The 27792-nt window shown below is 62.3% G+C and overlaps 3 protein-coding genes across 11 annotated transcripts; 2 read left to right on the forward strand and 1 right to left on the reverse strand.

Annotated features, from left to right (window-relative positions):
- The first annotated feature begins 1345 nt into the window (after nt 1-1345).
- On the forward strand, nt 1346-3848 carry LOC142015057 (claudin-6-like). The gene is made up of 2 exons (XM_074998451.1): nt 1346-1417; nt 2677-3848. The coding sequence occupies exon 2, from the start codon at nt 2695-2697 to the stop codon at nt 3334-3336; it is 642 nt and encodes a 213-aa protein (XP_074854552.1). The 5' UTR covers nt 1346-1417; nt 2677-2694; the 3' UTR covers nt 3337-3848.
- Nucleotides 1395-26986, forward strand: GREP1 (glycine rich extracellular protein 1). 9 transcript variants are annotated; one of them, XM_074998429.1, is made up of 16 exons: nt 7231-7348; nt 9460-10207; nt 20191-20250; nt 20535-20588; nt 20706-20808; nt 21397-21426; nt 22449-22487; nt 22732-22761; nt 24017-24076; nt 24156-24208; nt 24640-24723; nt 25230-25286; nt 25412-25474; nt 25596-25661; nt 25840-25893; nt 26280-26986. In XM_074998429.1, exons 2-16 carry the CDS (start codon nt 10054-10056, stop codon nt 26303-26305), a joined length of 933 nt encoding a protein of 310 aa, XP_074854530.1. In that variant the 5' UTR covers nt 7231-7348; nt 9460-10053; the 3' UTR covers nt 26306-26986. The 9 variants fall into 9 exon arrangements, 6 of the variants coding, with proteins under 6 accessions (XP_074854534.1, XP_074854530.1, XP_074854528.1 ...); XM_074998427.1 differs by lacking the exon at nt 24156-24208 and adding an exon at nt 21070-21126 and having other exon boundaries at nt 20706-20807; XM_074998433.1 differs by lacking the exons at nt 7231-7348; nt 9460-10207; nt 24156-24208 and adding exons at nt 1395-1421; nt 21070-21126.
- On the reverse strand, nt 5331-7281 carry LOC142015055 (claudin-9-like). The gene has a single exon (XM_074998449.1). It carries the CDS (start codon nt 6674-6676, stop codon nt 6026-6028), a length of 651 nt encoding a protein of 216 aa, XP_074854550.1. The 5' UTR covers nt 6677-7281; the 3' UTR covers nt 5331-6025.
- Nucleotides 26987-27792: the final 806 nt, after the last annotated feature.

Here is a 27792-nt window from a genome sequence, read left to right on the forward strand (position 1 = left end):
CTGAGTCTGGGCATTGCAAAACGATTTGAGGTTTTTCCCCAAATACAACAAAAGGAAATCCTGAACCGAAAAGTCCAGCTGGATAAAAAAGTAGAATTAAAAAAAAAAATCCAAATATTTCTTTTTGCTTTCCAACCTCTTAGCTGTGTTCCCGAAGAAACTGGGTCTGGAATAAAACGACAGGGAACTTTGGAAAGTGGGTGCAATAAAAAAAATCCAGTTTCCTCTGCCTTGGGATTCTGCATGTTTCTGAATTGCTTTTGGTAACATGAATTTCCACACGAAAAATGGCTGCAAACATAGCCCAGGGTCTGGTGAGACTGAGGGTCTGAAAATGGGGTTCAATGTTTCTAAAGAAAAGGAGGAAATTGTGACCCAGAAACTCAGTGGGACTCAGACCCTAACGCGCTTCGTTTTGATTCCTGGTGTTTTACCCCCAACCCCACACACACACTCCCAGCTCTCTACCCGTTGGGCTGGTTTTAAGCAAAGCCACAGCTGCAGTGAGACAGAGTTCGGCACCCAAATAACCTGGGGAGTGAGGACGTGCCCCAGACCGGTGTGCGGGACCTGAAGGCAGCAGGACAGCACCTGTGTTAACTCCTTCCTGAACTGGAGCAGGGCGTGCAGGAAAGCAGCCCCCCGGCCCAGGTGTTCAAGGGGGGCAGTGATGCACCCCACACAGCCCTTGGCATCACACAGCAGGCTGGGGAGCTACGGCTGCTGTGTGATGCCCCACGGGAACTCTCCTTCCATTCCCCCTCTGGCCACAGAGGATGCTCGTGCCCTGAGTCTGCCCCAGAACACAGGTGGCTGGTACATCAATGGCCATGGGGTGCAAGGAGGCCCTGGGAGTTCTCTGCCTAGCTGGGGGTGGGGCGGCCTGCAGAGTCAGAGCAGGGGGAGTGAGGAGCCAGGACTCCTGGGTTCTCTGCCCAGCTCTGGGAGGGGAGTGGGGAGTGGGGTCCAGTGGTTAGAAAGGGGGAGGGAAGGAGCCAGGACTCTTGGGCTCTCTGCCCAGTTCGCGGGGTGAGGGGGCGCTGGGGGCGCTGAGAGCCAGAACTCCGGGTTCCCCTCCCGAGGGGCGCCCCGCTCCCACAGCCTCTTCCCCGAGCGCCGGGCGCCTCCGGGCTACGGGAATGCACCTGAAACCGGCCCGGCCGTGACTCAGTGCGGAGAAGGGGAAGTGGCGCCCTCCCGCACTCTCCCTGGAACCCAGGCGTCCGGCTCCCCGCCCCGGGGCTGCAGCCGGTCGGAGCCAGCTGCAGAGGGCAGGGAGGGGCGGGCGCAGCAGGGCTGAGTTTCACCTGGGGTGATGTCACGGGGAGGGGGCGGCGGGGCGGTATTTAACCCCCACGGACGGGCGCCTGTCTACGAGCGCGGTTCGGCGGCGGCCGGGAGGTAGAGCGAGAGACAGGTAGGTGCGTGATGCCCGGACTCCTGGGTTCTCTACCCCGCTCTACGGGGCGTGGGGGCCCGGATTCCTGGGTTCTCTGCTCTGCGCGTTGGCTCAGACCCCGGGCTCCTGGGTTCTCTGCCTCGCTCTGGCGGGGGTGGGGCTGGTGGGTTAGAAGGGGGCTGGGACCCCGGACTCCTGGGTTCTCTGCCTCGCTCTGGCGGGGGTGGGGGCTGGTGGGTTAGAAGGGGGCTGGGACCCCGGACTCCTGGGTTCTCTGCCTCGCTCTGGCAGGGGTGGGGGCCCAGGCCGCTGACCTGTTGCCGACCCATGACAGGAGAAGGGTGCCTGGACTCCCACGTTCTACTCTGACTTGTGTGCCCCTCAAGTACCTGCCCCGTGCCTCAGTTTCCCCTAGCGGCGAGGAGGCCAAATCCCCTCGCGGGCTGGAGCGGCAGGCGGGGGGCCCGGGGACTGGAGCGGCAGTACCCCCCCCCCCCACGTGGGCTGTGGGACAAAGGGCCGATCTGGGCTGGCGCTGTCCCCTCCCCCCTCCTCCGTTTCATCTGAAACCGCCTGCGCGGCGGGGGGGGCGTTCCGCAGCCACCTGCGGACAATGGGCCGGGGGAGGCGGGGGGAGGCCTTTGTCCTGGGGCCGGCGTGGCCAGCACCTGATTGGCTTTTCCCACCTGGCTCAGGGCTGCTCCCTCCCTTCCTCGCCCGGCGGCGCAGTGGGCTGGGGAGACCCCGCCTTGCCCTGGGCGAGAACCTCCCAGCGCCCGCCAGCTCTGCGCCCCAGGGGGGCGGCTCCCGGCTCTGCCCTGCTGGGCGGGGGGGACCCAGGGGGAACTCAAGGGGCCCGGCTCTGCCCAGCTAGCGCCTCACCGAGGCGACGGCCATGGAGAACGGCTGGCGATCCTGGACGAGCGGTAGTGGCAGAGAGATTGCTCAGCCCCGCTGCCACCAGCTCAGCCCCACGCCCTCGGCTGGGCGTCCCTTCCTGGCAGCCGTGTGGGGGGGAACCCCACAAGCAGGATCTGAGCTGTGACGGGAGGGACGTGAGCCCCCCAGGGGGGACGTGGGGAGGGCACCAGAGGAAATCGGCACTTGAGTCTGGTGCTGTTCCTCACTGGTCCCATCGAAGTTCCTTCGCTAACTGCTTCAAGAAGCCTCTGGCCAGCGGCCACCAGCAGTGGGTCTGGCCCCAGCTGCTGGTGGGTGGGGTGGGGGCTTCTGATGGGGCGTCCTTACCATCGCTGCTCCTCCTCCTCTCTCCGCAGGCAGCATCCTAACCACTCATGGCCTCAGCAGGTCTCCAGATCTTGGGCGTGGCACTCTCCGTGGTGGGCTGGCTGGGAGCCATCATCTCCTGCGCCCTGCCCATGTGGAAGGTCACGGCCTTCATCGGCAACAACATTGTGGTGGCGCAGGTCGTGTGGGAGGGGCTGTGGATGAACTGCATTGTGCAGAGCACGGGGCAGATGCAGTGCAAGGTCTATGACTCCATGCTGGCCCTGCCTCAGGACCTCCAGGCTGCCCGGGCCCTCATGGTCATCTCGGTGCTGCTGGCTGTCCTGGCCCTGCTGGTGAGCATCATAGGTGCCAAGTGTACCAACTGCGTGGAGGATGAAGGCGCCAAGGCTCGCATCATGATCGTCTCCGGAGCCGTCTTCGTGGTGTCGGGCATCCTCTGCCTCATCCCAGTCTGCTGGTCGGCGAATACCATCATCCGGGATTTCTACAACCCGCTGGTGTCCGAAGCCCAGAAGCGGGAGCTGGGGGCTTCACTCTACCTAGGCTGGGCTGCTGCAGCCCTGCTGGTCCTGGGCGGGGGCCTCCTCTGCTGTACCTGCCCTGAGAAAAGCACCAATTACAGTGCCCGTTACGCAGCTGCGGTCTCCCAGCCCCGCAGCGACTATCCCAACAAAAACTATGTCTGAGGGGCGGGTGGCCCAGGGGGTCTGGAGTGGCCCCACCTCCCTGCAAGACTTCCTGTTGCAGGGTGCAGTGATAGGACCACTCTTGCGGCATGGCAGGTCTACAGAACTTAAGCTGCTAGACTCGGGCCGCCATTTGCGGCGGCTTCCTCTTAGCTTCTGGGCCCTGCCATGCTGCAAAGCCATTCCCCACAGGGGCTGGAGATCGTCCTGTCCTGGGGAGGAACCACATCCCCACCTCCTGCCTGTTGCCTCAGGGGTGGTCTGTGGCCAAGCCCGGCTCTTCTAGCCCCATCCACCCCACTCTAGGCCACGGGGGAGACTGCACCGATGGCTGAAAGCTAGCGGGCTCTCTTTGGGAGTGTGGACAACCCCCAGTCTAGCATCTGCCAAGAGGGGAGTGGAACTTCGTTCACCTCATTCTAACTTTTGTATGTGTCCGATGTCTCTCATGGACTCCGCTTGTTTTTTATCTGACAAATAAAATGTCTTGGAAGTTTTTATACATAAGGGCCCCTGTGCTCCTTGGGGAGGGACCTCTCTCCATCCTGCTGCCGCAGGCTCCCCAGATGTGCTCCACCCACTTCTGCTTAAGCTTTCATCTTGCTGGGACTGCTCCTTGCCAGCCTGCCCTTGCAGTTGCAGCTGTTACCAGCCTGGCCTGGCCTTGAGCGCCCTGAGAGGGTTGGTGTGTAATGAGGGCAGCCCTGGAAACCGGCACAGACTCTGTAGCCCTCAGGCCATGCCCAGGGCTCATGCTAGTGTGTGCGCAGAGCTGGAGGGTGGGGGGGAATGAAGAATGCCCAGAGCTCCAGGTGGAACATAGGAATTCTGCTTTCCCTGACCTACCCAAACCTAATCCAAGTGGTTGGAGGGGACCAAGAGGCCTGGCTCCCTGCTCTGACCCAACTGGTGGTGGGAGGGGACTGCAGAACAGAACCCAGGAGTTGCAACTCTCCCATCTCCTGCTGGAACGCGGACACCAGGATAATGGTGTGGGCACATGTGCTGGGGCCTGAGGCACAGCATAAGCCTGCCCTAAGGAGGGCAGGGGCTTGGCTGGCTCTGAGCTGGCCAAAGGTGCCTGGGGCTGGGTGGATGGCTGGGGGACGGGAGGGCAGAAGGACTCCCCTAGTGCCATGCTGCTCCCTGTGTGGGGTAGGCATTTGAGTAGGGATGCATGTGCCATGCAGTCCCTGCTGAGGGGCTGCCTCTCCAGAGCAGAGAGCTGAGCAATGGAGTGGGGGGGCTTGGGGAGCTGTTTCCCTGCAAGGCACTCTCCCCACAGCCCAGGCACCCACAACCTGTCTCCCCCAGACTTGGGAACAAGGGGCTTGGTGAACAAGGAGTTTCCAAGGAACGAGGAGGGATTCCTGGGGTGCAGGGCCCCCTCCCTGCCTGTGGTGGAGGGGGCTGTGATTCAGTGCCTGGTGCCAGCCGCCCCTAGCTTGAGGGAAGGTTCAGCTGGCACAGGAATGTGCTGGTGCCCATCCAGCTTGTGGGAGAGAAGCCTAGTGGGCTGGGAGCCAGCAGAGGAGGAGTTCTGCAAACACAAGTGCTGCCCTGCAGGGGTCTGTGCCCCTGGGGGGGGCTGGGCTCCTGTCTCTCTTCCCCCAGCTAGCCCCCTCGCACCCTGCTACTCAAGGAGGCAGTAGAGGGAGGTGAGGGGAACTGGGAATGTGCCAAGCTGTCTGAGGCTCCCTTGTTAAGAGAGGGGAGCCCATATTCGCTGAGAGGTGCTGGGAACAGAGGTGATGCATCCAGGATAGTCTGGGATAGGGGCACATGGCACCTCCCCCAAACCAGACCCTGCACCTGCTCACTCCTGCTGCTTGGAGGGGATGCGGGGGGGGGGGGGAGCTTACTGCAAGCATTTGCTTCCTTCCACTACGCTTGCCTCAGTTTACCCCCTCAACCTTTCCCGTTTGTGGGCGTAAGCCACACCCCCCGTCTCAGGTTCCCCCCTGCCCCCCGAAATGAAAAGCAGGATGCGAAGGTAGTGTGACAGACTGGTTCTTTTATCTCCATAATGTCCCCAAAACATGCTGTGCCCCTGGATTGGGGGGTCCTCCCAGTCCCACTCAGAGAGGACCTGAGAATCTTGGGTGCTGCTGGATCTTTCCTCGGAGGGGGGACCCCGGATTTGGACACACACCCTTAGGCTGGGAGTTCCAGGTGGTGGTTTGGCAGGTCTCAGTCTGTGGAGCTTGGACAATTATTAACCTTTGAGTAAACAAAGCTGGAGTGAGGTCCAGCCTGGCCCTTGGGGTCATGGCTACCTGGCCAAGTCCCTCAATCTGTCCTCCCTTCTCTCAGCTCCACCCCGCTGGGGATCTGCTGCTTCTCCCATCTTTCCTTGGCCTAGGCTGTCTCTCCCGTGCCTCCTTTGTTCACGTCTTCACTGGCTCTGCCTTTCGCAGGGGGCTCCTCTAGGCCTTTGGTGAGGTCCCCGTTCGTTTGCTCTTCCCCATTTATTCAATTCCTTTTTCTCCTTTGCCCCTACCCTCCCTCCTCCCTTTCCTAGATTTCCATTCACTCATCCATCCTCTGCTCCCCATCCAGTCACTCGTCCGCACACTTGTTCATCTGTTTGCATCCTCAGCCACTCCTTCACTCACACATCCACTCTGCCATTGACTCCCTCATTCATTCCCTCACACTGTCCATTCATCCGCCCCCTCCTGCGCTCCCCTCACACGTAGTCCCTCTTGTCCAACCCGCTGCTGACCCCAGACCTCCCAGCTGCCATGTACCCGACCCGGGGCGGGTATCTCTCGGAGCGGGGTGGGCAGGAGCAGCAAAGCAGAGCCCCGCCGAGGAGCAGGAGGGCCGCAGCTGCCCACCCCACATACAGCGCTGGCCCCAGCTCCCGCTTGAGGGGTTCGGACACCAGCGGGTTGTAGAAATCCCGGATGATGGTATTCGCCGACCAGCAGACGGGGATGAGGCAGAGGATGCCCGACACCACGAAGACGGCTCCAGAGACGATCATGATGCGAGCCTTGGCGCCTTCATCCTCCACGCAGTTGGTGCACTTGGCACCTACAATGCTCACCAGCAGGGCCAGCACAGCCAGCAGCACCGAGATGACCATGAGGGCCCGGGCAGCCTGGAGGTCCTGAGGCAGGGCCAGCATGGAGTCATAGACCTTGCACTGCATCTGCCCCGTGCTCTGCACAATGCAGTTCATCCACAGCCCCTCCCAGATGATCTGCGCCACCACAATGCTGTTGCCGATGAAGGCTGTGACCTTCCACATGGGCAGGGTGCAGGAGATGATGGCTCCCAGCCACCCGAAAATACATAGCCCCATGCCCAAAATCTCCAGCCCTGCAGAAGCCATGGCTGGAGGCAGAGGAAGCCAATGGAAGCAAAGCAGGGATCTCAGTGGAGATATGAGGCTGTCTTGGCAGAGGGAGCAGCTCAGGCAGTAATTCTGTGCAGGGATCTGAGGACACACCACGGAAAGGGAGGCTGTAGTGCAGACAGGAGGCCAGAAGATTGTAGGATCAGCTGGGAATGCAAGTTCTGAAAACAGATCCCTATGGGAGCTATAGCCCTTTGAAGGGTATGGCTCTGGGAGAGGGAGCCTGACGGAACCAGCCTGGGAGACGTCTGGAGAGGGATCCTGATGGAACCAGAGAAACGCGTCTGAGAGGCGGATCCCGATGGAACCTCTTGGGAGACGTGTCCAGGAGTTGCACCCCTATGGAACCGGACAGAAAGACATGTCTGAGACACAGATCCAAAAGGAACCAGCTGGGGAGACGCGTCCAGGGGACAGACTCTGGTGGAACCAGCTGGGGAGATGCGTCCAGGGGGACAGACTCTGGTGGAACCAGCTGGGGAGACGCGTCCAGGAGGATTCTGCTGGGATAGGTCCAGCAGCGCCGGCGTCTCTCTCCGCAGCCTCTCCAAGCTGAGAGGTTCTTGTTTATCACCAGGGCTGGCTCTCTCGCTGGACTGATCCTGCAAGCTGGGCCGTTGGGGGCGGGGGTATATGAGGCCTCCACAGGTGAGTGGGCGGGACGGGGGCGGTGTGGGAGGGCAAGAGGCTCTCCATGGCAACCAAGGCAGAGAGGTGCTGGTGAAAGAACAATTATTTCGTTAGCTTGTGCCTTGATGCTGCCTGCTCCCACGCTGGGTGGGGAGGCCTTCAGAAGGGGACAAATCACTGGCCTCTCATTCCTCCAAGCCATGGGAAAGGGAGGTTAGAATAAACACATGCCTGGCTGCAGCAGACTGCCATCCAGAGGCTGCTGCAGAGGGCTGGCGGAGACGGGGCTGGCTCTGGGGTGGGACAGCTGGGGAACAACTGCACAGCACCTCCTAGCCCCACTCTGGGGCCCTGGGGTCAGAGGGAAGGCCAGCTAACGGGATTCCTGTCTCCCTTTAGCAACCGGTCAGGTCCATGCACTGATAAGGGGGAGCTGAGCACACACAGCTCAGACCTGCTGATAAGAAATTAACTATGGCGCAAACAGCCTGACTCCACTCAGGGGCCCCACAGGGAGACTGTCTGGCTCAGAGGGATGGGAAATGGGACACAGGGCCCATCCCCTCAAGTAGGCACCAGCAATCCAGCCTCAGGGCAGGGGGCTGGCTGGCTTGAGGTGGGGAATGGTATATGGGGCCCTTCCCCTCTAGCAGGTGCTGGCTCCACTCCAGCTCTAGGATGGGGACTGGCTGGCTCAGGGGGTAACTTGAAACTGCCATACCCAGGCCTAGGTGGGAAAGGGAAACTGCCAAGGGTGGTTGCTTTTCTAGGTCGTTGCTATGTGTGACCATGGCTCAGGCCGATTCAGTTGGGAGATAGGACCCTGTTGCCAAGGGAACTGTTGGCTGGGAAACCGGGGGCACCTGGGAACAGGGCAGTCACTGAGACGAATCTGGAGCTCTGGGCTCTCACCTGGTATCAGGTGTCCAGCCAGCAGGGATCAGTGGAGCCCAGGGCTGGGCTGGGAGACAGGGAGAACAGAGGTGGCCAACGTGGGGAACTGCATCCAGTGGGGCTCTCAGATATCCTGGCCAGCCTCACTCCACAGCTTGCCCTTGCCTCTCACTGCTAAAAAATAGCTCAGTTCTATCGGGGGCCTGGGACGCCCCAGCCCTGCCAGTGCCCCTCACTCCCGACCCACAGCCCCTGACAGCCCAGCCCTGGGCCCCACCCAGCCCTGCCAGTGCCCCTCACTCCCGACCCACAGCCCCTGACAGCCCAGCCCTGGGCCCCACCCAGCCCTGCCAGTGCCCCTCACTCCCGACCCACAGCCCCTGACAGCCCAGCCCTGGGCCCCACCCAGCCCTGCCAGTGCCCCTCACTCCCGACCCACAGCCCCTGACAGCCCAGCCCTGGGCCCCACCCAGCCCTGCCAGTGCCCCTCACTCCCGACCCACAGCCCCTGACAGCCCAGCCCTGGGCCCCACCCAGCCCTGCCATTGCCCCTCACTCCCGACCCACAGCCCCTGACAGCCCAGCGCTGGGCCCCACCCAGCCCTGCCAGTGCCCCTCACTCCCGACCCACAGCCCCTGACAGCCCAGCCCTGGGCCCCACCCAGCCCTGCCAGTGCCCCTCACTCCCGACCCACAGCCCCTGACAGCCCAGCCCTGGGCCCCACCCAGCCCTGCCAGTGCCCCTCACTCCCGACCCACAGCCCCTGACAGCCCAGCCCTGGGCCCCACCCAGCCCTGCCAGTGCCCCTCACTCCCGACCCACAGCCCCTGACAGCCCAGCCCTGGGCCCCACCCAGCCCTGCCAGTGCCCCTCACTCCCGACCCACAGCCCCTGACAGCCCAGCGCTGGGCCCCACCCAGCCCTGCCAGTGCCCCTCACTCCCGACCCACAGCCCCTGACAGCCCAGCGCTGGGCGCCCCCTGGCATGCCCAGGTCTCTGTGGATTACTGGCACTGTCATATCTCCGATGTTACACCGCAATCCTGAGGCATCCCACCTGCCCAGGAGCAGGGTGGCTGGAGCCACCTGCTAATAGGCCCAAACCTCTCAGAAGGATGGGAGCTGTTGGTTAGGACTGAGGGACATGGGAAGAACACGGGGAGGGGGAGCCCTGGTCTGGGCTTTGTTGGCAGGGGCTGCAGTGCAGGAACAAAGTTCTCTGTGTACCACGCAGTGGTTGTTCCAGTGCTACCGTACGCATGTGAAACCTGGATAACACACAAGCGTCAGTTGAAGACACTTGAACAACATCATCAACGCTGCCTCAGGAGAGCCCTAACTACGCCTTGGGAGGACAGGCACATGAACGCGAGCGTCCTGGGAGAGTCGAACATGACCAGCACTGAAGCCATTACCATTCACCACTGACATCGCTGGCCTGGTCCCGTGGTTCTGACGTCTGAGCAGCGCCTCCCACATCAGATTCTGCTTCCGAGTTGGAGGAAGGACAGAGGAGCATTGGGGGCCAGCGGACGTGATATAAGGATGTGCTGGAGGCACACATGGAAAAGTGCAGCATCGGTGTCAATGCCTGGGAGAACTTTGCCCAAGACCGTCCCCAGTGGAGAGAGTCAGTCCGAGCTGTGGTGGTGCAATTCGAGAGGTCCCCCAGCAGCGCAGACGACAAGAGGCAGAGAAGGAGACAAGAGCAGCAAAACCTGCCCTGTGCCCTCCGACCGCTACCAACCCCTGCCCCTTCTGTGAGAAGATCTGCGGCTCCAGAATTGGGCTGGTCAGCCACCAACGGACTCACAAATAGGAGGGTGACATGAGGACGCCCTACTCGTTATCGAGAGAGAGAGAAAAGTTCAGGAAGAAGGGGCGGGGGCAGAGCTCTTGTTCATTTGGTGTCTGGTGCCCTCTCCTGACCATTGCCAGGCAGCGTGCAGACTTTCTGAGCCCAGAGAAAGGGTGGAGAGAAGGTATTGTATGGCTGGGGGAGTCTCCTGGGCTGTTAGCAGTGCAGTAGCTATGACACACAGTAGGAAGCATGCAACCCCCCACAACAAACAGATCACTGGGACAGAGAAATGCATGGGGTGCACCTAATGTGGGGCAGCACCAATGCTGGAGTCCCCACATGGGTCAAGAGCAGCGAGGGGTGGCTGGAGTTAAGGGGGACCACTGTATGACAGGGGATTAAACAATCCTGACCCACAGCCCCTGCCAGCCCAGCCCGGGGCTACCCCCAACCCTGCTGGTGCCTTTCACTCCTGACCCACAACCCCTGCCAGCCCAGCCCTGGGCTACCCCCAACCCTGCTGGTGCCTTTCACTCCTGACCCACAGCCCCTGCCAGCCCAGCCCTGGGACTCTTACTCCCAAACCGCAGCCCCTGATAGCCCTGCCCTTCCCCACATCTCTGTTAGCGCCCCTCGCTCTCGACTCACGGCCCCTTGCTAGCTCAGCCCTCCCCGAAGCCCTACCGGTGCCCCTCAATGCCTAGCCCTGCCCCCCACCCCGTGAATAGGGGCTACACTGGCCCTGGGCGGAACAGTTATGGTGCCTGGACTGGGAGAGCACTAGAAAGATGGGACAGTGGGGGGAAACCTAAGAGCCAGCAGAAGTTGGCTGGCTCCTGTTTGGCTTGGGATGGGCAGGGACCCAGGACTACTGGGTTCTATCCCTAGCTCTGAGCGGGGAAAAAGGCCTAGTGGCTGCAGGTGTCAGGATCTCTTGGTTCTCTCCCTGGCTCGGGGGGGAGTGTGGGACCTACTAGGTTAGAGCAAGTGGTTGTGGCTGTCTCTTTCCTCCACCCCATTTGTACCCCCTTGATATCTCTAGCCGTCCCCCCTGCACCTGTCTACCCAGGGATCAGGATTAGTTGCTGGGATTAGCTGGGTTCTCACGAGTGTGGCTGAGCCAGCCCAGATGACTAGGCCCCCACTTGCGCCAGGAGGCAGGACCCATACCCAAATGCCTGCACAGCGCCCCCCCGCACACGTAGTAAATCCCAAACCCCACCTGTAGTCTAGCCTGGACCTCCCTTCTCTCCCTCTCTTCCTGCCCTGAAGACATGCAAGACTCCAGCAGGAGAACAAAGGAGCGCCTAGCTGGTTCCACCCCCTCCATACCTCCTTCCAACATGTGCCTCCCACTCTCAAGCAAATAGTCCAGTGCAGCTGTGTCCCCAGGAGACAGGGAAATTCACTGCATCAAGCCAAGAAACCACCAAAGTCAGTATCATACAGCTGGGTCCAGAGCTGGGATCAACAGGAAGATCTTAACAGTTAACCCATTGGGGGCTGCAGGGCACCAGCAGAGTTGGGAGATATGGGGAGTCCACAGTGGGTGTAACAAGGGGCTGTAGGTCAGGAGTGAGGAGCATTGGCAGAGCTGAGTGGGGAACCTAAGGCTGGGATATCAGGGGCCTGAAGGTTGGGACTAAGGGGCAAAGGGGGAAGCCCAGGCTGGGCTGGCAGAGGTTGTGGGTTGGAAATGAGGTGCACTGGATTCCAGGTCTGGGCTGGCAGGGGCTGCAGTTTGGGATTGGGGTGCCAGCAGGGCTGGGGGGATCCCAGGTCTGGGCTGGCAGGGGTTGTGGGTTGGGTTGGGAGTGAAGTACACTAGTAGGGCTGGGGGGACCCCAGGGCTGAGCTGGTGGGGTTGTGGGTTGGGTTTGGTGTGAAGTACGCCAGTAGGGCTGGGGGAAGCCCAGGCTGGGCTGGCAGGGATTGTGGGTTGGAAATGAGGAGCACTGGATCCCAGGTCTGGGCTGGCAGGGGCTGCAGTTTGGGATTGGGGTGCCAGCAGGGCTGGGGGGATCCCAGGTCTGGGCTGGCAGGGGTTGTGGGTTGGAAATGAGGTGCACTGGATTCCAGGTCTGGGCTGGCAGGGGCTGCAGTTTGGGATTGGGGTGCCAGCAGGGCTGGGGGGATCCCAGGTCTGGGCTGGCAGGGGTTGTGGGTTGGGTTGGGAGTGAAGTACACTAGTAGGGCTGGGGGGACCCCAGGGCTGAGCTGGTGGGGTTGTGGGTTGGGTTTGGTGTGAAGTACGCCAGTAGGGCTGGGGGAAGCCCAGGCTGGGCTGGCAGGGATTGTGGGTTGGAAATGAGGAGCACTGGATCCCAGGTCTGGGCTGGCAGGGGCTGCGGGTTGGGGTCAGGGGTGCCAGCAGGGCTGGGGGGACCCCAGGTCTGGGCTGGCAGGGGTTGTGGGTTGGGTTGGGAGTGAGGTATGCCAGAGCTGGGCTAATAGGGGCAGCAGGTTGTGAGTGAGCATCACTGGCAGACGTGGCAGGAGGGAGCAGGGCTGAGCTGGCGGGGGATGCGGGTTAGGAGTGAGGTGCACCAACAGAGCATGTGGGAGCAGGGCTGAGCTGGCGGGGGCTGCAGGTGGGGAGTAAAGAGCACTGGCAGAGCTGGGGGGCTGCCCAGCCCTTGGCAGGACAGGCAGCTGGCACGAGGGATGGCCAGAGCTCTGTTGTCAGACAGGGCGTGGTGGCGGAGCCTTCGGCCAAGGGATACATCCTTTCCCTTTAGCATACTGAGGCCCCCGCTGAAGGTTCCTGAATTCCGGCCAGGCCCGATCCAGGAATCTGAGTGCTCAGTCTGGCCCTCCAGACAGCAGAGACATGGGAACAGGAGGGAGAGAGATCCGCAGACCAAACTTCATGGGCCCGGGAGTGGGGTCCAGTGGGTTAGAGTTGGGGGGTGGACGCTAAGAGCCAGGGTTCCTGGGTTTTTGCCAGCTGCCACTCCCCATATCCTTATGGTGTAAAATATTGCAGGGCAGTGTTTAAAAGGAGTCCTGTGAGTTATGGGGTAGAGGGTCACCTTGGGTCACCTGGGCTCTAGAGTTCCGCCCTCACAGACAGCTGGAGAGGCTGATGGGAAAGGCAAACAGTCGGTGGGTGGGGAGAATCTGGCAGGGGGCTGTGATGTCTGGGGCTGGGAGTCAGTTGGGGGGCTGGAAGGAGGTCAGGGGCAGTAGGGAGGAATGTGTCAGCAGCAGAAAAACAAGAGAGTGGTGTGGGCAGGGCTGGGGGCCAGGGCTCATGGGTCCTCACTCACAGTCTTCCCCTAATGTCCAACTCCGGGGGTCAGGGCATTTCTCTGTCGTATGCTGGGACGAAAGTGGAGATGTGCCCCCCGCAATGGCAGGAGAGCACCCCTGGGTTCTGCAGTGTTGGGTGCTCAGCCAGGGCTGGGGAGAGTGGGGGACAATGGGGCCTGTGGGGGTGGGGCATTTATCCCCTTGCCCAGGGAGGAAGCTGCTGCTTTATTTGTCCCACCCTGACCCCATCTGATGCTTGCAGACAGCGTTGCATCTGACCCAGCCCTGGTCCCTCACCCCCTAGCTAGGGATTGGATCTTGTATCCCAAATGTACTGGCACTGTGCCTCCAAGGGTCCCTCCCCCGCATCCTGGCTGGGCACTAGGGGGCCCAGTGCCCCCAGGAGTCTCTACCCCATAACTTAGCCAGGTGCTAGGGGTCCCAGTGCCCCCAGGGGTCCCTGCCCCATAGCCTCACCTGATGCTAGGGGGCCCTGTGACCCCAGAGGTCCCTGCCCCATATCCTCACCTGGTGCTAGGGGGCCCAGTGATCCCAAGGGCCCCTGCCCCATAAGCTATCAAGGTGCTAGTGGGTGCTGTGCTCCATATGGTCCCTCCAGCTGGGGGCAGTGCAGCTTACAGACACAGCAATTCTCTCCTGGCACAGTCCATCTTCCCCACCCCGCTCCTGTAGGGGGTCCCCTCTGACGACCATCCCAACAGAGGTCCATCTCCCAGAGGGCAGGTCTGGGGGTCATTCCCCCACACCCTCCAACATATTATCCCCCACTTAGCTCTGTCCCCAGTGTCCAGACACTTCAGACACAACAGGGTTGGACTCATTGCTGAGCTGGCTGGAGGGTGTTTGCTGACCACAGGGATCAATGTTTTACCGGCCGGGCCAGGGGCCCAGCGTTTACCTTGGACAGTAACAACAGACAGAGCAAATTACCCTGCGGCTTCATGGCTTACTCAGTGGAGTGTGCACTGCAGCTAGCTTCCAGCACACAGCCAGCTGCCAGGGCACTGCTGGGAGAAGCGCACAGCACCTCAGGCCCTTCACAATCCTCTTGAGCAAGAAGCTAAAGCTAGTCCAGCCTTGGGCTCCCCCAGCCCTACCGGCGCCCCTCTCTCCCCACCCGCAGCCCCTGCCAGCCCCCTCCTGGGCTCCCCCAGCCCTACCGGCGCCCCTCTCTCCCCACCCGCAGCCCCTGCCAGCCCCCTCCTGGGCTCCCTGCAGCCCTATCGGCGCCCCTCTCTCCCCACCCGCAGCCCCTGCCAGCCCCCTCCTGGGCTCCCCCAGCCCTACCGGCGCCCCTCTCTCCCCACCCGCAGCCCCTGCCAGCCCCCTCCTGGGCTCCTCGCAGCCGTACCAGCGCCCCTCACTCCCCACCCGCAGCCCCTGCCAGCCCCCTCCTGGGCTCCCTGCAGTCCTACCGGCGCCCCTCACTCCCCACCCGCAGCCCCTGCCAGCCCCCTCCTGGGCTCCTCGCAGCCGTACCAGCGCCTCACTCCCCACCCGCAGCCCCTGCCAGCCCCCTCCTGGGCTCCCTGCAGTCCTACCGGCGCCCCTCTCTCCCCACCCGCAGCCCCTGCCAGCCCCCTCCTGGGCTCCCTGCAGCCCTATCGGCGCCCCTCTCTCCCCACCCGCAGCCCCTGCCAGCCCCCTCCTGGGCTCCTCGCAGCCGTACCAGTGCCCCTCGCTCCCCACCCGCAGCCCCTGCCAGCCCCCTCCTGGGCTCCCTGCAGCCCTACCAGCGCCCCTCACACCCCACCCGCAGCCCCTGCCAGCCCCCTCCTGGGCTCCCTGCAGCCCTACCAGTGCCCCTCACACCCCACCCGCAGCCCCTGCCAGCCCCCTCCTGGGCTCCCTGCAGCCCTACTAGCGCCCCTCTCTCCCCACCCGCAGCCCCTGCCAGCCCCCTCCTGGGCTCCCTGCAGCCCTACCGGCGCCCCTCGCTCCCCACCCGCAGCCCCTGCCAGCCCCCTCCTGGGCTCCCTGCAGCCGTACCAGCGCCCCTCACTCCCCACCCGCAGCCCCTGCCAGCCCCCTCCTGGGCTCCCTGCAGCCGTACCAGCGCCCCTCACTCCCCACCCGCAGCCCCTGCCAGCCCCCTCCTGGGCTCCCTGCAGCCCTATCGGCGCCCCTCTCTCCCCACCCGCAGCCCCTGCCAGCCCCCTCCTGGGCTCCCTGCAGCCGTACCAGCGCCCCTCACTCCCCACCCGCAGCCCCTGCCAGCCCCCTCCTGGGCTCCTCGCAGCCGTACCAGCGCCCCTCTCTCCCCACCCGCAGCCCCTGCCAGCCCCCTCCTGGGCTCCCTGCAGCCCTACCAGCGCCCCTCACTCCCCACCCGCAGCCCCTGCCAGCCCCCTCCTGGGCTCCTCGCAGCCCTACCAGCGCCCCTCGCTCCCCACCCGCAGCCCCTGCCAGCCCCCTCCTGGGCTCCCTGCAGCCGTACCAGTGCCCCTCACTCCCCACCCGCAGTCCCTGCCAGCCCCCTCCTGGGCTCCCTGCAGCCGTACCAGTGCCCCTCACTCCCCACCCGCAGCCCCTGCCAGCCCCCTCCTGGGCTCCTCGCAGCCCTACCAGCGCCCCTCGCTCCCCACCCGCAGCCCCTGCCAGCCCCCTCCTGGGCTCCCTGCAGCCGTACCAGTGCCCCTCACTCCCCACCCGCAGCCCCTGCCAGCCCCCTCCTGGGCTCCCCCAGCCCTACCGGCGCCCCTCTCTCCCCACCCGCAGCCCCTGCCAGCCCCCTCCTGGGCTCCCCCAGCCCTACCGGCGCCCCTCTCTCCCCACCCGCAGCCCCTGCCAGCCCCCTCCTGGGCTCCCCCAGCCCTACCAGCGCCCCTCTCTCCCCACCTGCAGCCCCTGCCAGCCCCCTCCTGGGCTCCCTGCAGTCCTACCGGCGCCCCTCTCTCCCCACCTGCAGCCCCTGCCAGCCCCCTCCTGGGCTCCTCGCAGCCATACCAGCGCCCCTCTCTCCCCACCCGCAGCCCCTGCCAGCCCCCTCCTGGGCTCCTCGCAGCCATACCAGCGCCCCTCTCTCCCCACCCGCAGCCCCTGCCAGCCCCCTCCTGGGCTCCTCGCAGCCGTACCAGCGCCCCTCACTCCCCACCCGCAGCCCCTGCCAGCCCCCTCCTGGGCTCCCTGCAGTCCTACCGGCGCCCCTCTCTCCCCACCCGCAGCCCCTGCCAGCCCCCTCCTGGGCTCCTCGCAGCCGTACCAGCGCCCCTCACTCCCCACCCGCAGCCCCTGCCAGCCCCCTCCTGGGCTCCCTGCAGTCCTACCGGCGCCCCTCTCTCCCCACCCGCAGCCCCTGCCAGCCCCCTCCTGGGCTCCCTGCAGCCCTACTGGCGCCCCTCTCTCCCCACCCGCAGCCCCTGCCAGCCCCCTCCTGGGCTCCCTGCAGTCCTACCAGTGCCCCTCTCTCCCCACCCGCAGCCCCTGCCAGCCCCCTCCTGGGCTCCTCGCAGCCGTACCAGCGCCTCACTCCCCACCCGCAGCCCCTGCCAGCCCCCTCCTGGGCTCCCTGCAGCCCTACCAGTGCCCCTCACACCCCACCCGCAGCCCCTGCCAGCCCCCTCCTGGGCTCCTCGCAGCCGTACCAGCGCCTCACTCCCCACCCGCAGCCCCTGCCAGCCCCCTCCTGGGCTCCCTGCAGCCCTACCAGTGCCCCTCACACCCCACCCGCAGCCCCTGCCAGCCCCCTCCTGGGCTCCCTGCAGCCCTACTGGCGCCCCTCTCTCCCCACCCGCAGCCCCTGCCAGCCCCCTCCTGGGCTCCCTGCAGCCCTACCGGCGCCCCTCACTCCCCACCCGCAGCCCCTGCCAGCCCCCTCCTGGGCTCCCTGCAGCCCTACTGGCGCCCCTCTCTCCCCACCCGCAGCCCCTGCCAGCCCCCTCCTGGGCTCCCTGCAGCCCTACCGGCGCCCCTCACTCCCCACCCGCAGCCCCTGCCAGCCCCCTCCTGGGCTCCCTGCAGCCCTACCAGTGCCCCTCACACCCCACCCGCAGCCCCTGCCAGCCCCCTCCTGGGCTCCCTGCAGCCCTACTGGCGCCCCTCTCTCCCCACCCGCAGCCCCTGCCAGCCCCCTCCTGGGCTCCCTGCAGCCCTACCGGCGCCCCTCTCTCCCCACCCGCAGCCCCTGCCAGCCCCCTCCTGGGCTCCCTGCAGCCCTACCAGCGCCCCTCACTCCCCACCCGCAGCCCCTGCCAGCCCCCTCCTGGGCTCCCTGCAGCCCTACCGGCGCCCCTCACTCCCCACCCGCAGCCCCTGCCAGCCCCCTCCTGGGCTCCCTGCAGCCCTATCGGCGCCCCTCTCTCCCCACCCGCAGCCCCTGCCAGCCCCCTCCTGGGCTCCCTGCAGCCCTACCGGCGCCCCTCACTCCCCACCCGCAGCCCCTGCCAGCCCCCTCCTGGGCTCCCTGCAGCCATACCAGCGCCCCTCACTCCCCACCCGCAGCCCCTGCCAGCCCCCTCCTGGGCTCCCTGCAGCCCTATCGGCGCCCCTCTCTCCCCACCCGCAGCCCCTGCCAGCCCCCTCCTGGGCTCCCTGCAGCCGTACCAGCGCCCCTCACTCCCCACCCGCAGCCCCTGCCAGCCCCCTCCTGGGCTCCTCGCAGCCGTGCCAGCGCCCCTCTCTCTCCACCTGCAGCCCCTGCCAGCCCCCTCCTGGGCTCCCTGCAGCCCTACCAGCGCCCCTCACTCCCCACCCGCAGCCCCTGCCAGCCCCCTCCTGGGCTCCTCGCAGCCCTACCAGCGCCCCTCACTCCCCACCCGCAGCCCCTGCCAGCCCCCTCCTGGGCTCCTCGCAGCCCTACCAGCGCCCCTCGCTCCCCACCCGCAGCCCCTGCCAGCCCCCTCCTGGGCTCCCTGCAGCCGTACCAGTGCCCCTCACTCCCCACCCGCAGTCCCTGCCAGCCCCCTCCTGGGCTCCCTGCAGTCCTACCGGCGCCCCTCACTCCCCACCCGCAGCCCCTGCCAGCCCCCTCCTGGGCTCCCTGCAGCCCTATCGGCGCCCCTCACTCCCCACCCGCAGCCCCTGCCAGCCCCCTCCTGGGCTCCCTGCAGCCGTACCAGCGCCCCTCTCTCCCCACCCGCAGCCCCTGCCAGCCCCCTCCTGGGCTCCCTGCAGCCGTACCAGCGCCCCTCTCTCCCCACCCGCAGCCCCTGCCAGCCCCCTCCTGGGCTCCTCGCAGCCGTACCAGTGCCCCTCTCTCCCCACCCGCAGCCCCTGCCAGCCCCCTCCTGGGCTCCCTGCAGCCCTACCAGCGCCCCTCACTCCCCACCCGCAGCCCCTGCCAGCCCCCTCCTGGGCTCCCTGCAGCCGTACCAGCGCCTCACTCCCCACCCGCAGCCCCTGCCAGCCCCCTCCTGGGCTCCCTGCAGTCCTACCGGCGCCCCTCTCTCCCCACCCGCAGCCCCTGCCAGCCCCCTCCTGGGCTCCCTGCAGCCCTACCAGTGCCCCTCACTCCCCACCCGCAGCCCCTGTCAGCCCAGTCCTGAACTCCCCCAAGCTTGGTCAGTGCCCTTCACTGCTGAAACACAGCCCCCTGCCACCTCCACCTAAGGCTCCCCGCAGCTCTGCCAGCGTCCTTCACTCCTAATCCAGAGCCCCACCTTGGGCTCCCCCCTCCTCTACCTGCTCCTCTCCTGACCTCAGCCCATTTTCCACACTGCAGAGTCAGAAGTGAGACAGGATTACACATTTGTACACCCCATGTTTGACAAGCAGCACTTAATAAGGTTTGTGTGTCAGGGAGTGGCCCCTGCCACCTCCTGTTTGAAGGACTGATCTGCCCCGCTTCTGTGTGCATGTATCGTATGTGTATGGAATGGGGTGGGGAGGTGCATCAGTCGGTGTGTCTCATAGGTGTGGATCTGGGGGTGGATCAGTCAGTATGCAGACCAGGGAGTGTGGGGATATGCACCAATGCATGTGTGGATCAGTGTGTTTCAACGTGTGGGTAGTGTGTCTAGCTGTACACGTGTGGGTATCCCAGTGGGTGCATATCAATGTGTGTTTTATTGGGAATGTATTGCTGTTTGTGTGTGTCTGTGTGTCATTGCAACCCTATCGTAGTGGGCGGACATTGGTGCATTTCCCAGTGGTGGGTCAGTGGGGGTGTGGCCAGGGACTGAGCCATGCCCTGAGGAGGCAGAGCCAGAGGTATATAGAGGGTCCAGAGTTTGACAGGGAGCTCACATCGCCATGGGGCTGGGGACCCTGCATGCTGGGCTGCTTTTGCTGCTGCTGCTGCTGCTGCTGTGCCTAGTCAGGGGCAGCCTGCAAGGGGGTGAGCAGGGCAGGGGGGATCCTGAGTGGATGGGACTGGGCTGAGACAGGATAACAGCGGGGGCTGGTGCTGCCCTTGTGGAGCACTGCCGGTCACGGAGGACAGAGGAGACACTTGGGAGCAGCTCCAGGGGAGAGGGGCCAGCCCCTTGCAGAGGAGAGAAACTGAGACAGTGGCTCAATTAGGGATGAGATTGGACTAATTCTTCTCCCAGAGCTGGGTTAGAATTCAGGTGCCCTGGGTCCCAGCACCCCACCACGCCCTAACCCACCAGCCCCCACTCCCTTCCCAAAGCCATGGGTAGAACCCAGGAGTCCTGGACCCTTCTTATTTGCCAAGGGTGCACTGTATGCCAGGCCAGGATAGGAACAGCACCAGAGGAATGTGGCACCCATGGGGCTGGGAGCCAGGATACCAGGGTCCCTTCCCCAAAGCACTCCCATCCTCAGTGCCCTCCTCTGCCAGGGACCCTCAACCAACAGCCCCTCACATCTCCCAGGAGTCCCAGCCTCTTGGTGTCCCCTGATCACCCCGGACGCCAGCCCTCCACGTTCTTCTCTAGGAATTCCCCATCTCTGGCAGCTCCCCTATAACTCCCTCTCTGTATCCCACATCAGGAGCAAAACTGCAAGCAAATGGAGCCCTAGGGCATCTCTACCTCCTGTCGCTGATCCAGGGTAAGCACCCTCCAGCTGGGCACTGTGGGGGAAGGTGTTTCTGAGTGGGCAGTCTGTCATGTCAGGGGGCAGACAGGGCGCACAGGGCATAGATATGTGTACAAGGCTGGATGGAGGATGCAGAGCGGAGCTGGAGGAAAGGAGCTGGGCTGCCCAGGGGGTCCCTGGCCAGCTGGGTGACTGAACTGGACACAGCTTTCTTGGGGGAGTGGGGATGGTCTCCCAGTAGGACACTGAGAGGGCTCCAGGGAGCTGGCTCACCCGATGTGCTACCTTGGTTGTAGGTGCAAGTGGAGTTCACACAGGAGCCATCCTGAGACTATCTGGAGCCAAGGCAGGTGGGTGACACCCAGCCTCTCCCCCAGACCCTAAGCCTCTTCCAGAGTGGGGTAGAGTTCAGGAGTTCTGGCTCCCAGCACTGACCCCCTAACCAACTAGATCCAACTCCCCTGTAGCAAACGGCAATGGTGTGTTGGCTGCATTCTTCAGTCCTCATCTGGTCCTTCCTTCCAGCACTACACCTTGGCTATGGACCCCAAGGACTGCAGCCAGAACCAGGTGAGCCCTGGACATGGGTCTGGGTGAGGGAGAGGCTAGGGTGATTCAGGCTAGCTAGGAGTAGGGACAGTTGGGTCAGGGGTGGTGGGATTCTGGAAGATGTGCCTCCATCCATCAGACCCTAGACCCCACAGCACACATACCTGGCCAGCTTCAGCCGAGAGGGTCTGTTCCCCCAGCACAGATGGAGATGCCTCATCAGGGCCCATCTCATCCGCTGCCCTTCTTCTGACTAATGCCTCATCTCCCTGTTCCCTGCAGGAGCTCAGAACGGGTTTCGATTGGCACCAGCAGTGGGGGTGAAGCTGGGTAAAGCAGGTGAGTGGGGATCATCTGCTCCACTGAGGGCAAAGGCTCTTTTCTCTGCCCACTTTGGCAGGGATGAATCCCTGAACTGCTGGGCATAGAAACACTGGAGTCCTCTCAGGAGAGTGTAGCATTAAAGGAGAACCCCTGCTAGCTCAGAGCACTATAGGACACCTGACACACACACACACAGCCCAGATCCTGTCCAGCAGGGGGCAGCCTTGTGCCCTCTGACACGCACACATATTTGGCTCTAACACCTCTCTTCTTCCTTCTGCACAGGCTATGGGATCCGTGGTGGTTATGCTGCAGGTAGGAGCACTCTTCCCCCCTTCTCCATACCAATGTGGGGAGGAACCCCCTTTGCAGTCCTCACTGTCCTGGGGTCCCAGATTTCATGCATATGAGAGGCCTCACAGCTCTTTCCCACCAACTGGGTCTGAATCCAAAACATAGTGGTTTGGCGCAGGCTGGACCCAGAGACCACGGTTTTCCCTGCAGAGCTGGAGCAGCCTGCTGTCTTGTGTGAGCGCACAACTAGAGACATGGCAGGGCTCTGCAGACAGGGGGGAATCCAGCAGCCCCCCAGCCTGACCCCATCTGGCTGTTGGCAAGGGGACACCCATAGGTGCCTTGAGGATGGAGGGAGGAAACTGAGGCACAGCACCGATCTACAGCCCCTCTCTGCAGACCCCTGTACACAGACAGCTCCACAGTGCACTGCACAACAGTGACAGGGTTGTGTCAAGACTCAGCCTCTTACTGACCCTCCCCACTTGCCCTGCCTCACCCAGGCTGGGGACTGCCTCCTGGGCCCTGGCATGCAATGCCACCCTCCTGAGTGGCTCGGACACCCCCATGCCCATGTGCAGACCTTCCAGGGTGGACTCTACTTACAACATCCACCGCCCAGGTGTATCAAGTACAGCCACACCTTGTTCAAAATAGCACGTGGTGCACTGCCGTCTACCCGAGCTAGCTGCGGACTACAACTCCCAGAACGCCCCACGGGCTAGAGCCATTTGTCACTGCTGCAGGAAGGGGAGGGCAGAGCTGGACTTGGAGCCCGAGGGCTGTGTGACAGGCGTGCAGCCCCGGTGGGTACCCTTGCATGAGTACAATATCTGTGCCTGCAGCCCAGCCACAAGCTGCAAACATGGGCCGTGGGTATCCTGGCACCACCCTTCTGCTGTGCCCACCAAACCTCATTGTCCTCAGGGAGCAAGGACAAGAATACAGGAGTGCACGCTTCCAGCCTCACTTGCTCTAACCACTTGACCCCACGCCACTCTCCTCCCAGAGTCCTCATAGATTCTCATTATCTTTTTTTCCAGGATTAGATGGGTATGCCTGGGGTGCAAAAAAAAACCCAGGTGAGTGTAAAATAAGTACTTGCAGATCAGCACTGAGCTCTGGGAGGCAGGACTGGGATGGCAGGGAGCTGCAGGTCAGGACTGAGGGGCACCAGCAGGCCCAGGCCGGGGTCAAGGCAGGGCTGGAAGGTGCTGTGGGTCAGCACTGAGGGGCACCAGCAGAGCTGTGGGGTCAGGGCTGGCATAGCAGGGGGCTGTGGGGCAGCACTGAGGGGCCTCTCTGTGCCCTGTGTGTCTATTCCAGGGTACGTCCATACCACACTTCCCCTGGGAGGTGAGTCTGAACCTATTCCCTTCATATTCCCATACACCACTACCCCTCCCCAGCCACTTCACTATCCCCCTCTGCGTTCCTTCCCAACAGGCATTGGGGTGGGTGGCAAAGGCCCCAAAGCAGGTAATACAGGTTGTACCTCCCTGATCTGGCATCCTTGGGACCTGAGTGGTTCTGACCAAGGGAAGTCAGCCCTCCAAACTCACTGGGGGGGTGCTCTGCCCGGGCTGCCAGTGGATTCCTAGCCCCCAGCTCAGCTCCCCACCACCACAGGGCTGCCAGTGTGGATTCCCAGCTTGGCTCCCTGCCAGACTCCCCCATGGGGCTGCCAGCAGGGATCCCTGCACCTGCCTGGCTCCCTGCCAGCATGGAGTTGACAGTGGAGATCCCCAGCCCTGGCCAGGCTCCGCATCAGACTCCCCATCCCTCATCCCCAGGTTGGTTCCCCCTGTGGGGTCGCCAGCCAGGCCTTCCTGACCCTACCCAGCTCCCCACCACCATGGGGCTGGCAACAGGGGTCCCTGGCCAGAGTTACCTGACCCTGGCTGAGCTCCCCATAGAAGGGCTGTCAGCAGGGCTGTCAGCAGGGCAGGGCTCCCCAGCTGGGCTCCCACCAGCCAGGCTCCCTGCCCCAGCTGAGCTTCCCACAGTGAGGGCCTCTGGTCCAGCAACATCCGTGGTCTTGTTGCACCATGGATGGTGCCGGACAAGAGAGTTTCAGCTGTACTCTCATGCACTTCCCATCTCTTTCCCCTGCCCCAGCTTCTCCATCCTTATTCATGTCTCACCCGGCCTGTGTCCTCTTCCCCATCCCCTGCCAGCTTGTTCTTCTTTCTGGAGATCCCACTCCAAACACCAATGATACCTGGAGGAGAGCCCAGCTGGCCATGCTCCCCAACCCCCCACAGCTCCATGGGGGCGGAGAGGGCTCACTGGAGGGTGGGGCTTAAGGGCTTGAAAGGGATTTATCTGTCCCCACCCAAAGCCCCAACCCCCTGGTAGTCCTCCCCAATCATTGGGGCAGGACCCAGATCTGGCACCTACCCCGCAGCTCAATAAGGTAAGGGCCATAAGCTAAGCACAGCAGCGGCTTCTGGGAGAGACCAGGGCCGCAATAGAAAGGAGCTTCCCTTCCACCTGCCCCCAGCAGCCAGCACTTCCCGATTGCTCCCAACAGCACCCCCTGCTGGGAGAGGCTGGGGCTGGAGCAGGGCACCCCAATCTGTCTCTGATCTGGATTCTCCTCACTCTGTAGGATATCCTGGAGTAGGCAGTGGGTACCTAGCCAGCAGAGCACAGCCAGGTTATGGGAATGGTAAGGGGACCACCGATTACACTCACTTCCCCCAACATAGCCAGGCTGAACCTGTCTGATCTCTTCTCTCTCTTCTAAGCTATGGTGCAGGAGGGAACAGTCATCCTGGGGCTGGACTCCAGTCAGGATATGGTAACGGTGTGTCCAATGACAGAGGGATGGGTATGAGGGGCACAGGCAGAACTGGTGGGTGGGGGACCCAGGGCAGGGTTAGCAGGGTTTACAGGTCAGCAGTGAGGGGCTCTGGCAGACATGGGGAGAGCCCAGGGCTGGAATATCAGGCACTGTGGGTTGGGATAGAGAAGCACTAGCCAAGCCAACTGCCTTCTTCTATCCCATCCCCAGGTGCCCAGGCTTCATAGTTAGGACATTTTGCCAGCCCTGGCACAGACCTTTTAGCTGTTAAATATAGTGAGTCCTTCTGACCCCAGGGCTGGGAACTGCTCGGCTCTGGGGGATAGGAAATGGGACATAGGGCCTTATGCCTCAATCCAGCCCCAGTGCCAGAGAATGGCTGGCGAAGGGGAGTTACTCCCCATCCTGACATGCTGTCTATGTTGCAGGCCTGGGCCAGCTCCTATACAATGGGCAGACCCAACAGGCCACGCCCACCGGTGTTGGGGGAGACGATGGTGCTGGGGAATACGGTAGGTGTGGGTAGGGCTCTGGGCTCTGGGCTCATAAGGTGGGTGGCACTTGTCCACATACTTGTTATAGAGGGGTTGTAGAGGGCAGACATTTTTCCAGAAGGTCTATTTGGGGCACGTGGATCTATGCTAGGCTGCCCAATATCTTAGCCCCTATGCCCCGACCCTGCACAGGGCTGTGCGGCAACGGGCCAGGATGCCCTTTGTCGACCCTGCTTTGCCTGACCTAATCCTTGCCCCTTGCCCAGACGACCCCAGGTTATTTTCCCTGTGGCCTTCAGTGCCCCTGCTGGGGGCAGACAGGAAGCTGTATGGGTGCTGCAGCCTCACTGGGAAGTACCCTACAGTTCCTGCCCTCAGTGGATGGAGACCACCCAGATGCCAGGGTCCCAGCTCCAGTGTAGTTGCATCTCTTGGCTCCTAGGGCCCTTCCTCCCTGCCCTTAGTGGGATCTCCCACTCCCCTGTTGATCTCCCCAACCAACCCCTCTGTGCTTCCTCCTCCAGGTGGTGCAGGGGCGCTGATGTACAGGGTACAACAGTCTGGATCCAGAGCCCTAAATGGTAAGAAATGTGGAGGGGCTGCCAGGACATTGGGTCCCCCCTCACCTCTGGAAACACAAGCACCCACCCCCAGAGGATCAAAACCCATTCCCTGAGCTAATTTCCTCTCCCTCACACCCCCATAGGCAATGGGAATGGACTGGGATATGCAAATGGAGGAGACCTGCAGGCTAACGGACTGGCTCGTGGTAAGATCCCCATACCATAGCATCTGCTCCTGGGGTGGGTGTAGCCAGGATCAGCCCCCACAGACTGTGCTCCTGTCCCGCTCCTCTCAGTGACCCCTGCTAACTCTTCTCTGTGTTACAGGGGGATATGGGCGACGCACAGCAAGGCAAGGTCCCAGGGGCTATAGACTAACCCCAGCAGCATACGGTATGTGTGTATGGGGGAAATGTCACATGGTATCCCATTGTCTTGTGATGCAACCAAAATTGCTCTTGCATGTGTGTCCTGTGCCCTGTATCGCTGTCCATGGAGAGTGATTCTCCTTTGAGTAGCAGAGGTGGGGATAGCCCGTGACCGGTTTTCATCTGTTCTCACCCATCTATAGGAAGCAAGGAGGCCAAGTATGGCCTGAACGGCTTTCTGGGGAATGGATACAGAGGTAAGATTAGGGAACAGTCTGTGTATTGGTGGGGTGTGAATCCTGGAGACAGGGGCACGGTATGAATCTTTGTGAGGTTTATCTGTGGGGAGGGCAGAAGGTAAAGGAGCCAAATCTCCATAGTTTGGCTAAGGGTTTGATGCAGAAAGTCGTTTGCAGCAGCATGATCTTCAGGGGGATTATGTAGGTAAGGAGGAATGCAGCAGGTAAGATATATGATGGTATGTCCCATAGAGAATCAGTGCCCTGTTGTCTACTGAATGGGGAGGCAGGGGCTCTGGGAAGGAATGGGTGTCTCACCAGGTATGTGGGTAGACACTGGATTCCACTCCTTGTAGCTGGGCTGCTCTCCTGAAGCTTTTATCCCAGGCTTCTCTTTGTTGCAGGTCACTGCACTCCCAGGAAATGCTGAGTCCTGAACTTTCACCCAGGGAACTCCACACCACAGGACTGCCTGCTCCTGCCACTTCTGGTGCTAAAAACACAAAGAATTTCTCCTGGGCTAACTTATCATCTTTTGCTTTCTCATCTTCATTTTTAATTGCTAGAAATATCTGTCTTTTTAACAGAAAAAACAACTGATGACTGTAAATTTAACTTGTGTTAAGAAAGTGAGGCTGCAATTTTGTGGTGACCCCTGACCTCCCTTCCTCTTTGATCCTGGCCAGTGAGGCCAGAGGGTTTTTAAAGGTAGGTCAATGCAGGAATAAAGGGAAGCTCAGAGGGATGTGGCTCAGTTGTTAACTCCCCTCACTGGCTAGGCAGAATAGTAACAAAGAGGAAGCCGTGGTAGTCTATACACTATCAAAACAAAAAGCAGTCAAGTAGCACGTCTTTAAAGTGCTACTTGACTGCTTTTTGTTTTGGCTAGGCAGAGAATATCTGTATGTAGAGTGGGTTTAAAGAGTGGAAAGTGGAGTGTTTGTAATAAACATCCAGCACAAAGCTGAAGTCTCAAGACCTTTGTATACCTGCCTACTGTACTGGTTATACTGGGAACAGTTCATGCCTCTCCTAGCAATCGTCTCAGGCTCTCTGCAGGCTCAGGCAGATGTTGGTTCTCTTCTAGTCAAAGTTTTGAAGCTTTTCTTCACTGTCATATCCACTAAAGATGTACTTAAAAAAAAATTGAAGCTGAGTCTCTGAACAATGGGGGTGGGGCGTGTCCGGGTAACCATGGCTAGTCCCATCTGCTCCAGATACGGAGAGTCCAGATACGGAGAGATGTTGGGTTATTTTCTCTCAGGTATTTAACATATTGCAGGGATCCTCAACCCCAAACTAAACCTTGATTTTCACCGCCCTGCCCCCCACATGCAAACCACCCAAGTGGCTTGTCTCCTCACTCTGCTGGCTTGCCCAGTGGAGGTGGGGGTTGCGTGGGAGGATAGATATGGGGCACCTTGAGGTCATGCTCTGGGGAGGTTCAGGATCTTCTTCAACAGTGTGGACTAGGATGGTTATTGATGCTGCCCCCATACATATGGGGGGCTGCTTGAGGGGAGGAGGGGAACCACTATCCCTGCAGAGGGTGGGTTGCCCCCGTGGCAGGAGCAGGGATTTTAGGGGGGGGGGGCTATCTTTCTGAAGTGATTGGATGGCAGTGTGGGAGGCTGCTTCTTGTGAGTGGGCTGCCTCAGAAGGGGGTGGGATGGCGGGGGGGCTGCCCCTGAGGGGATGAGGCAGTGGGGGGCTATCATGAGGGGGCTGTCTGAGGGAATCAGGTGAGGAGCTGCCATGGGGGGCTGTCCCTGGGAGGGTAGTGGGGGGCGGGGTGGGGTGATGGGCTGCCATAGGGGGCTACCCCTGACAGGGTGGGGGGCCGCCTTGGCCACACTGTGGCTGCCGCAGTGCATTGTGGGCAGCAGCGCCTCTTGGACGCGCTCCCCTGACCCCGAC

Source organism: Carettochelys insculpta, chromosome 6 (genome assembly GCF_033958435.1).
Source record: "Carettochelys insculpta isolate YL-2023 chromosome 6, ASM3395843v1, whole genome shotgun sequence".
Taxonomy (NCBI): domain Eukaryota; kingdom Metazoa; phylum Chordata; order Testudines; family Carettochelyidae; genus Carettochelys; species Carettochelys insculpta.

Bases quoted from the DNA above. Each gene is read 5' to 3' on its own strand.
- LOC142015057 (XM_074998451.1), top strand. From the start codon at position 2,695: ATGGCCTCAGCAGGTCTCCAGATCTTGGGCGTGGCACTCTCCGTGGTG.
- LOC142015055 (XM_074998449.1), bottom strand. From the start codon at position 6,676: ATGGCTTCTGCAGGGCTGGAGATTTTGGGCATGGGGCTATGTATTTTC.
- GREP1 (XM_074998427.1), top strand. From the start codon at position 10,054: ATGAGGACGCCCTACTCGTTATCGAGAGAGAGAGAAAAGTTCAGGAAG. The intron at 25,287-25,411 runs GTAAGAAATGTG...ACACCCCCATAG, and splicing joins TGGATCCAGAGCCCTAAATG to GCAATGGGAATGGACTGGGA. The intron at 25,894-26,279 runs GTAAGATTAGGG...TCTTTGTTGCAG, and splicing joins TCTGGGGAATGGATACAGAG to GTCACTGCACTCCCAGGAAA.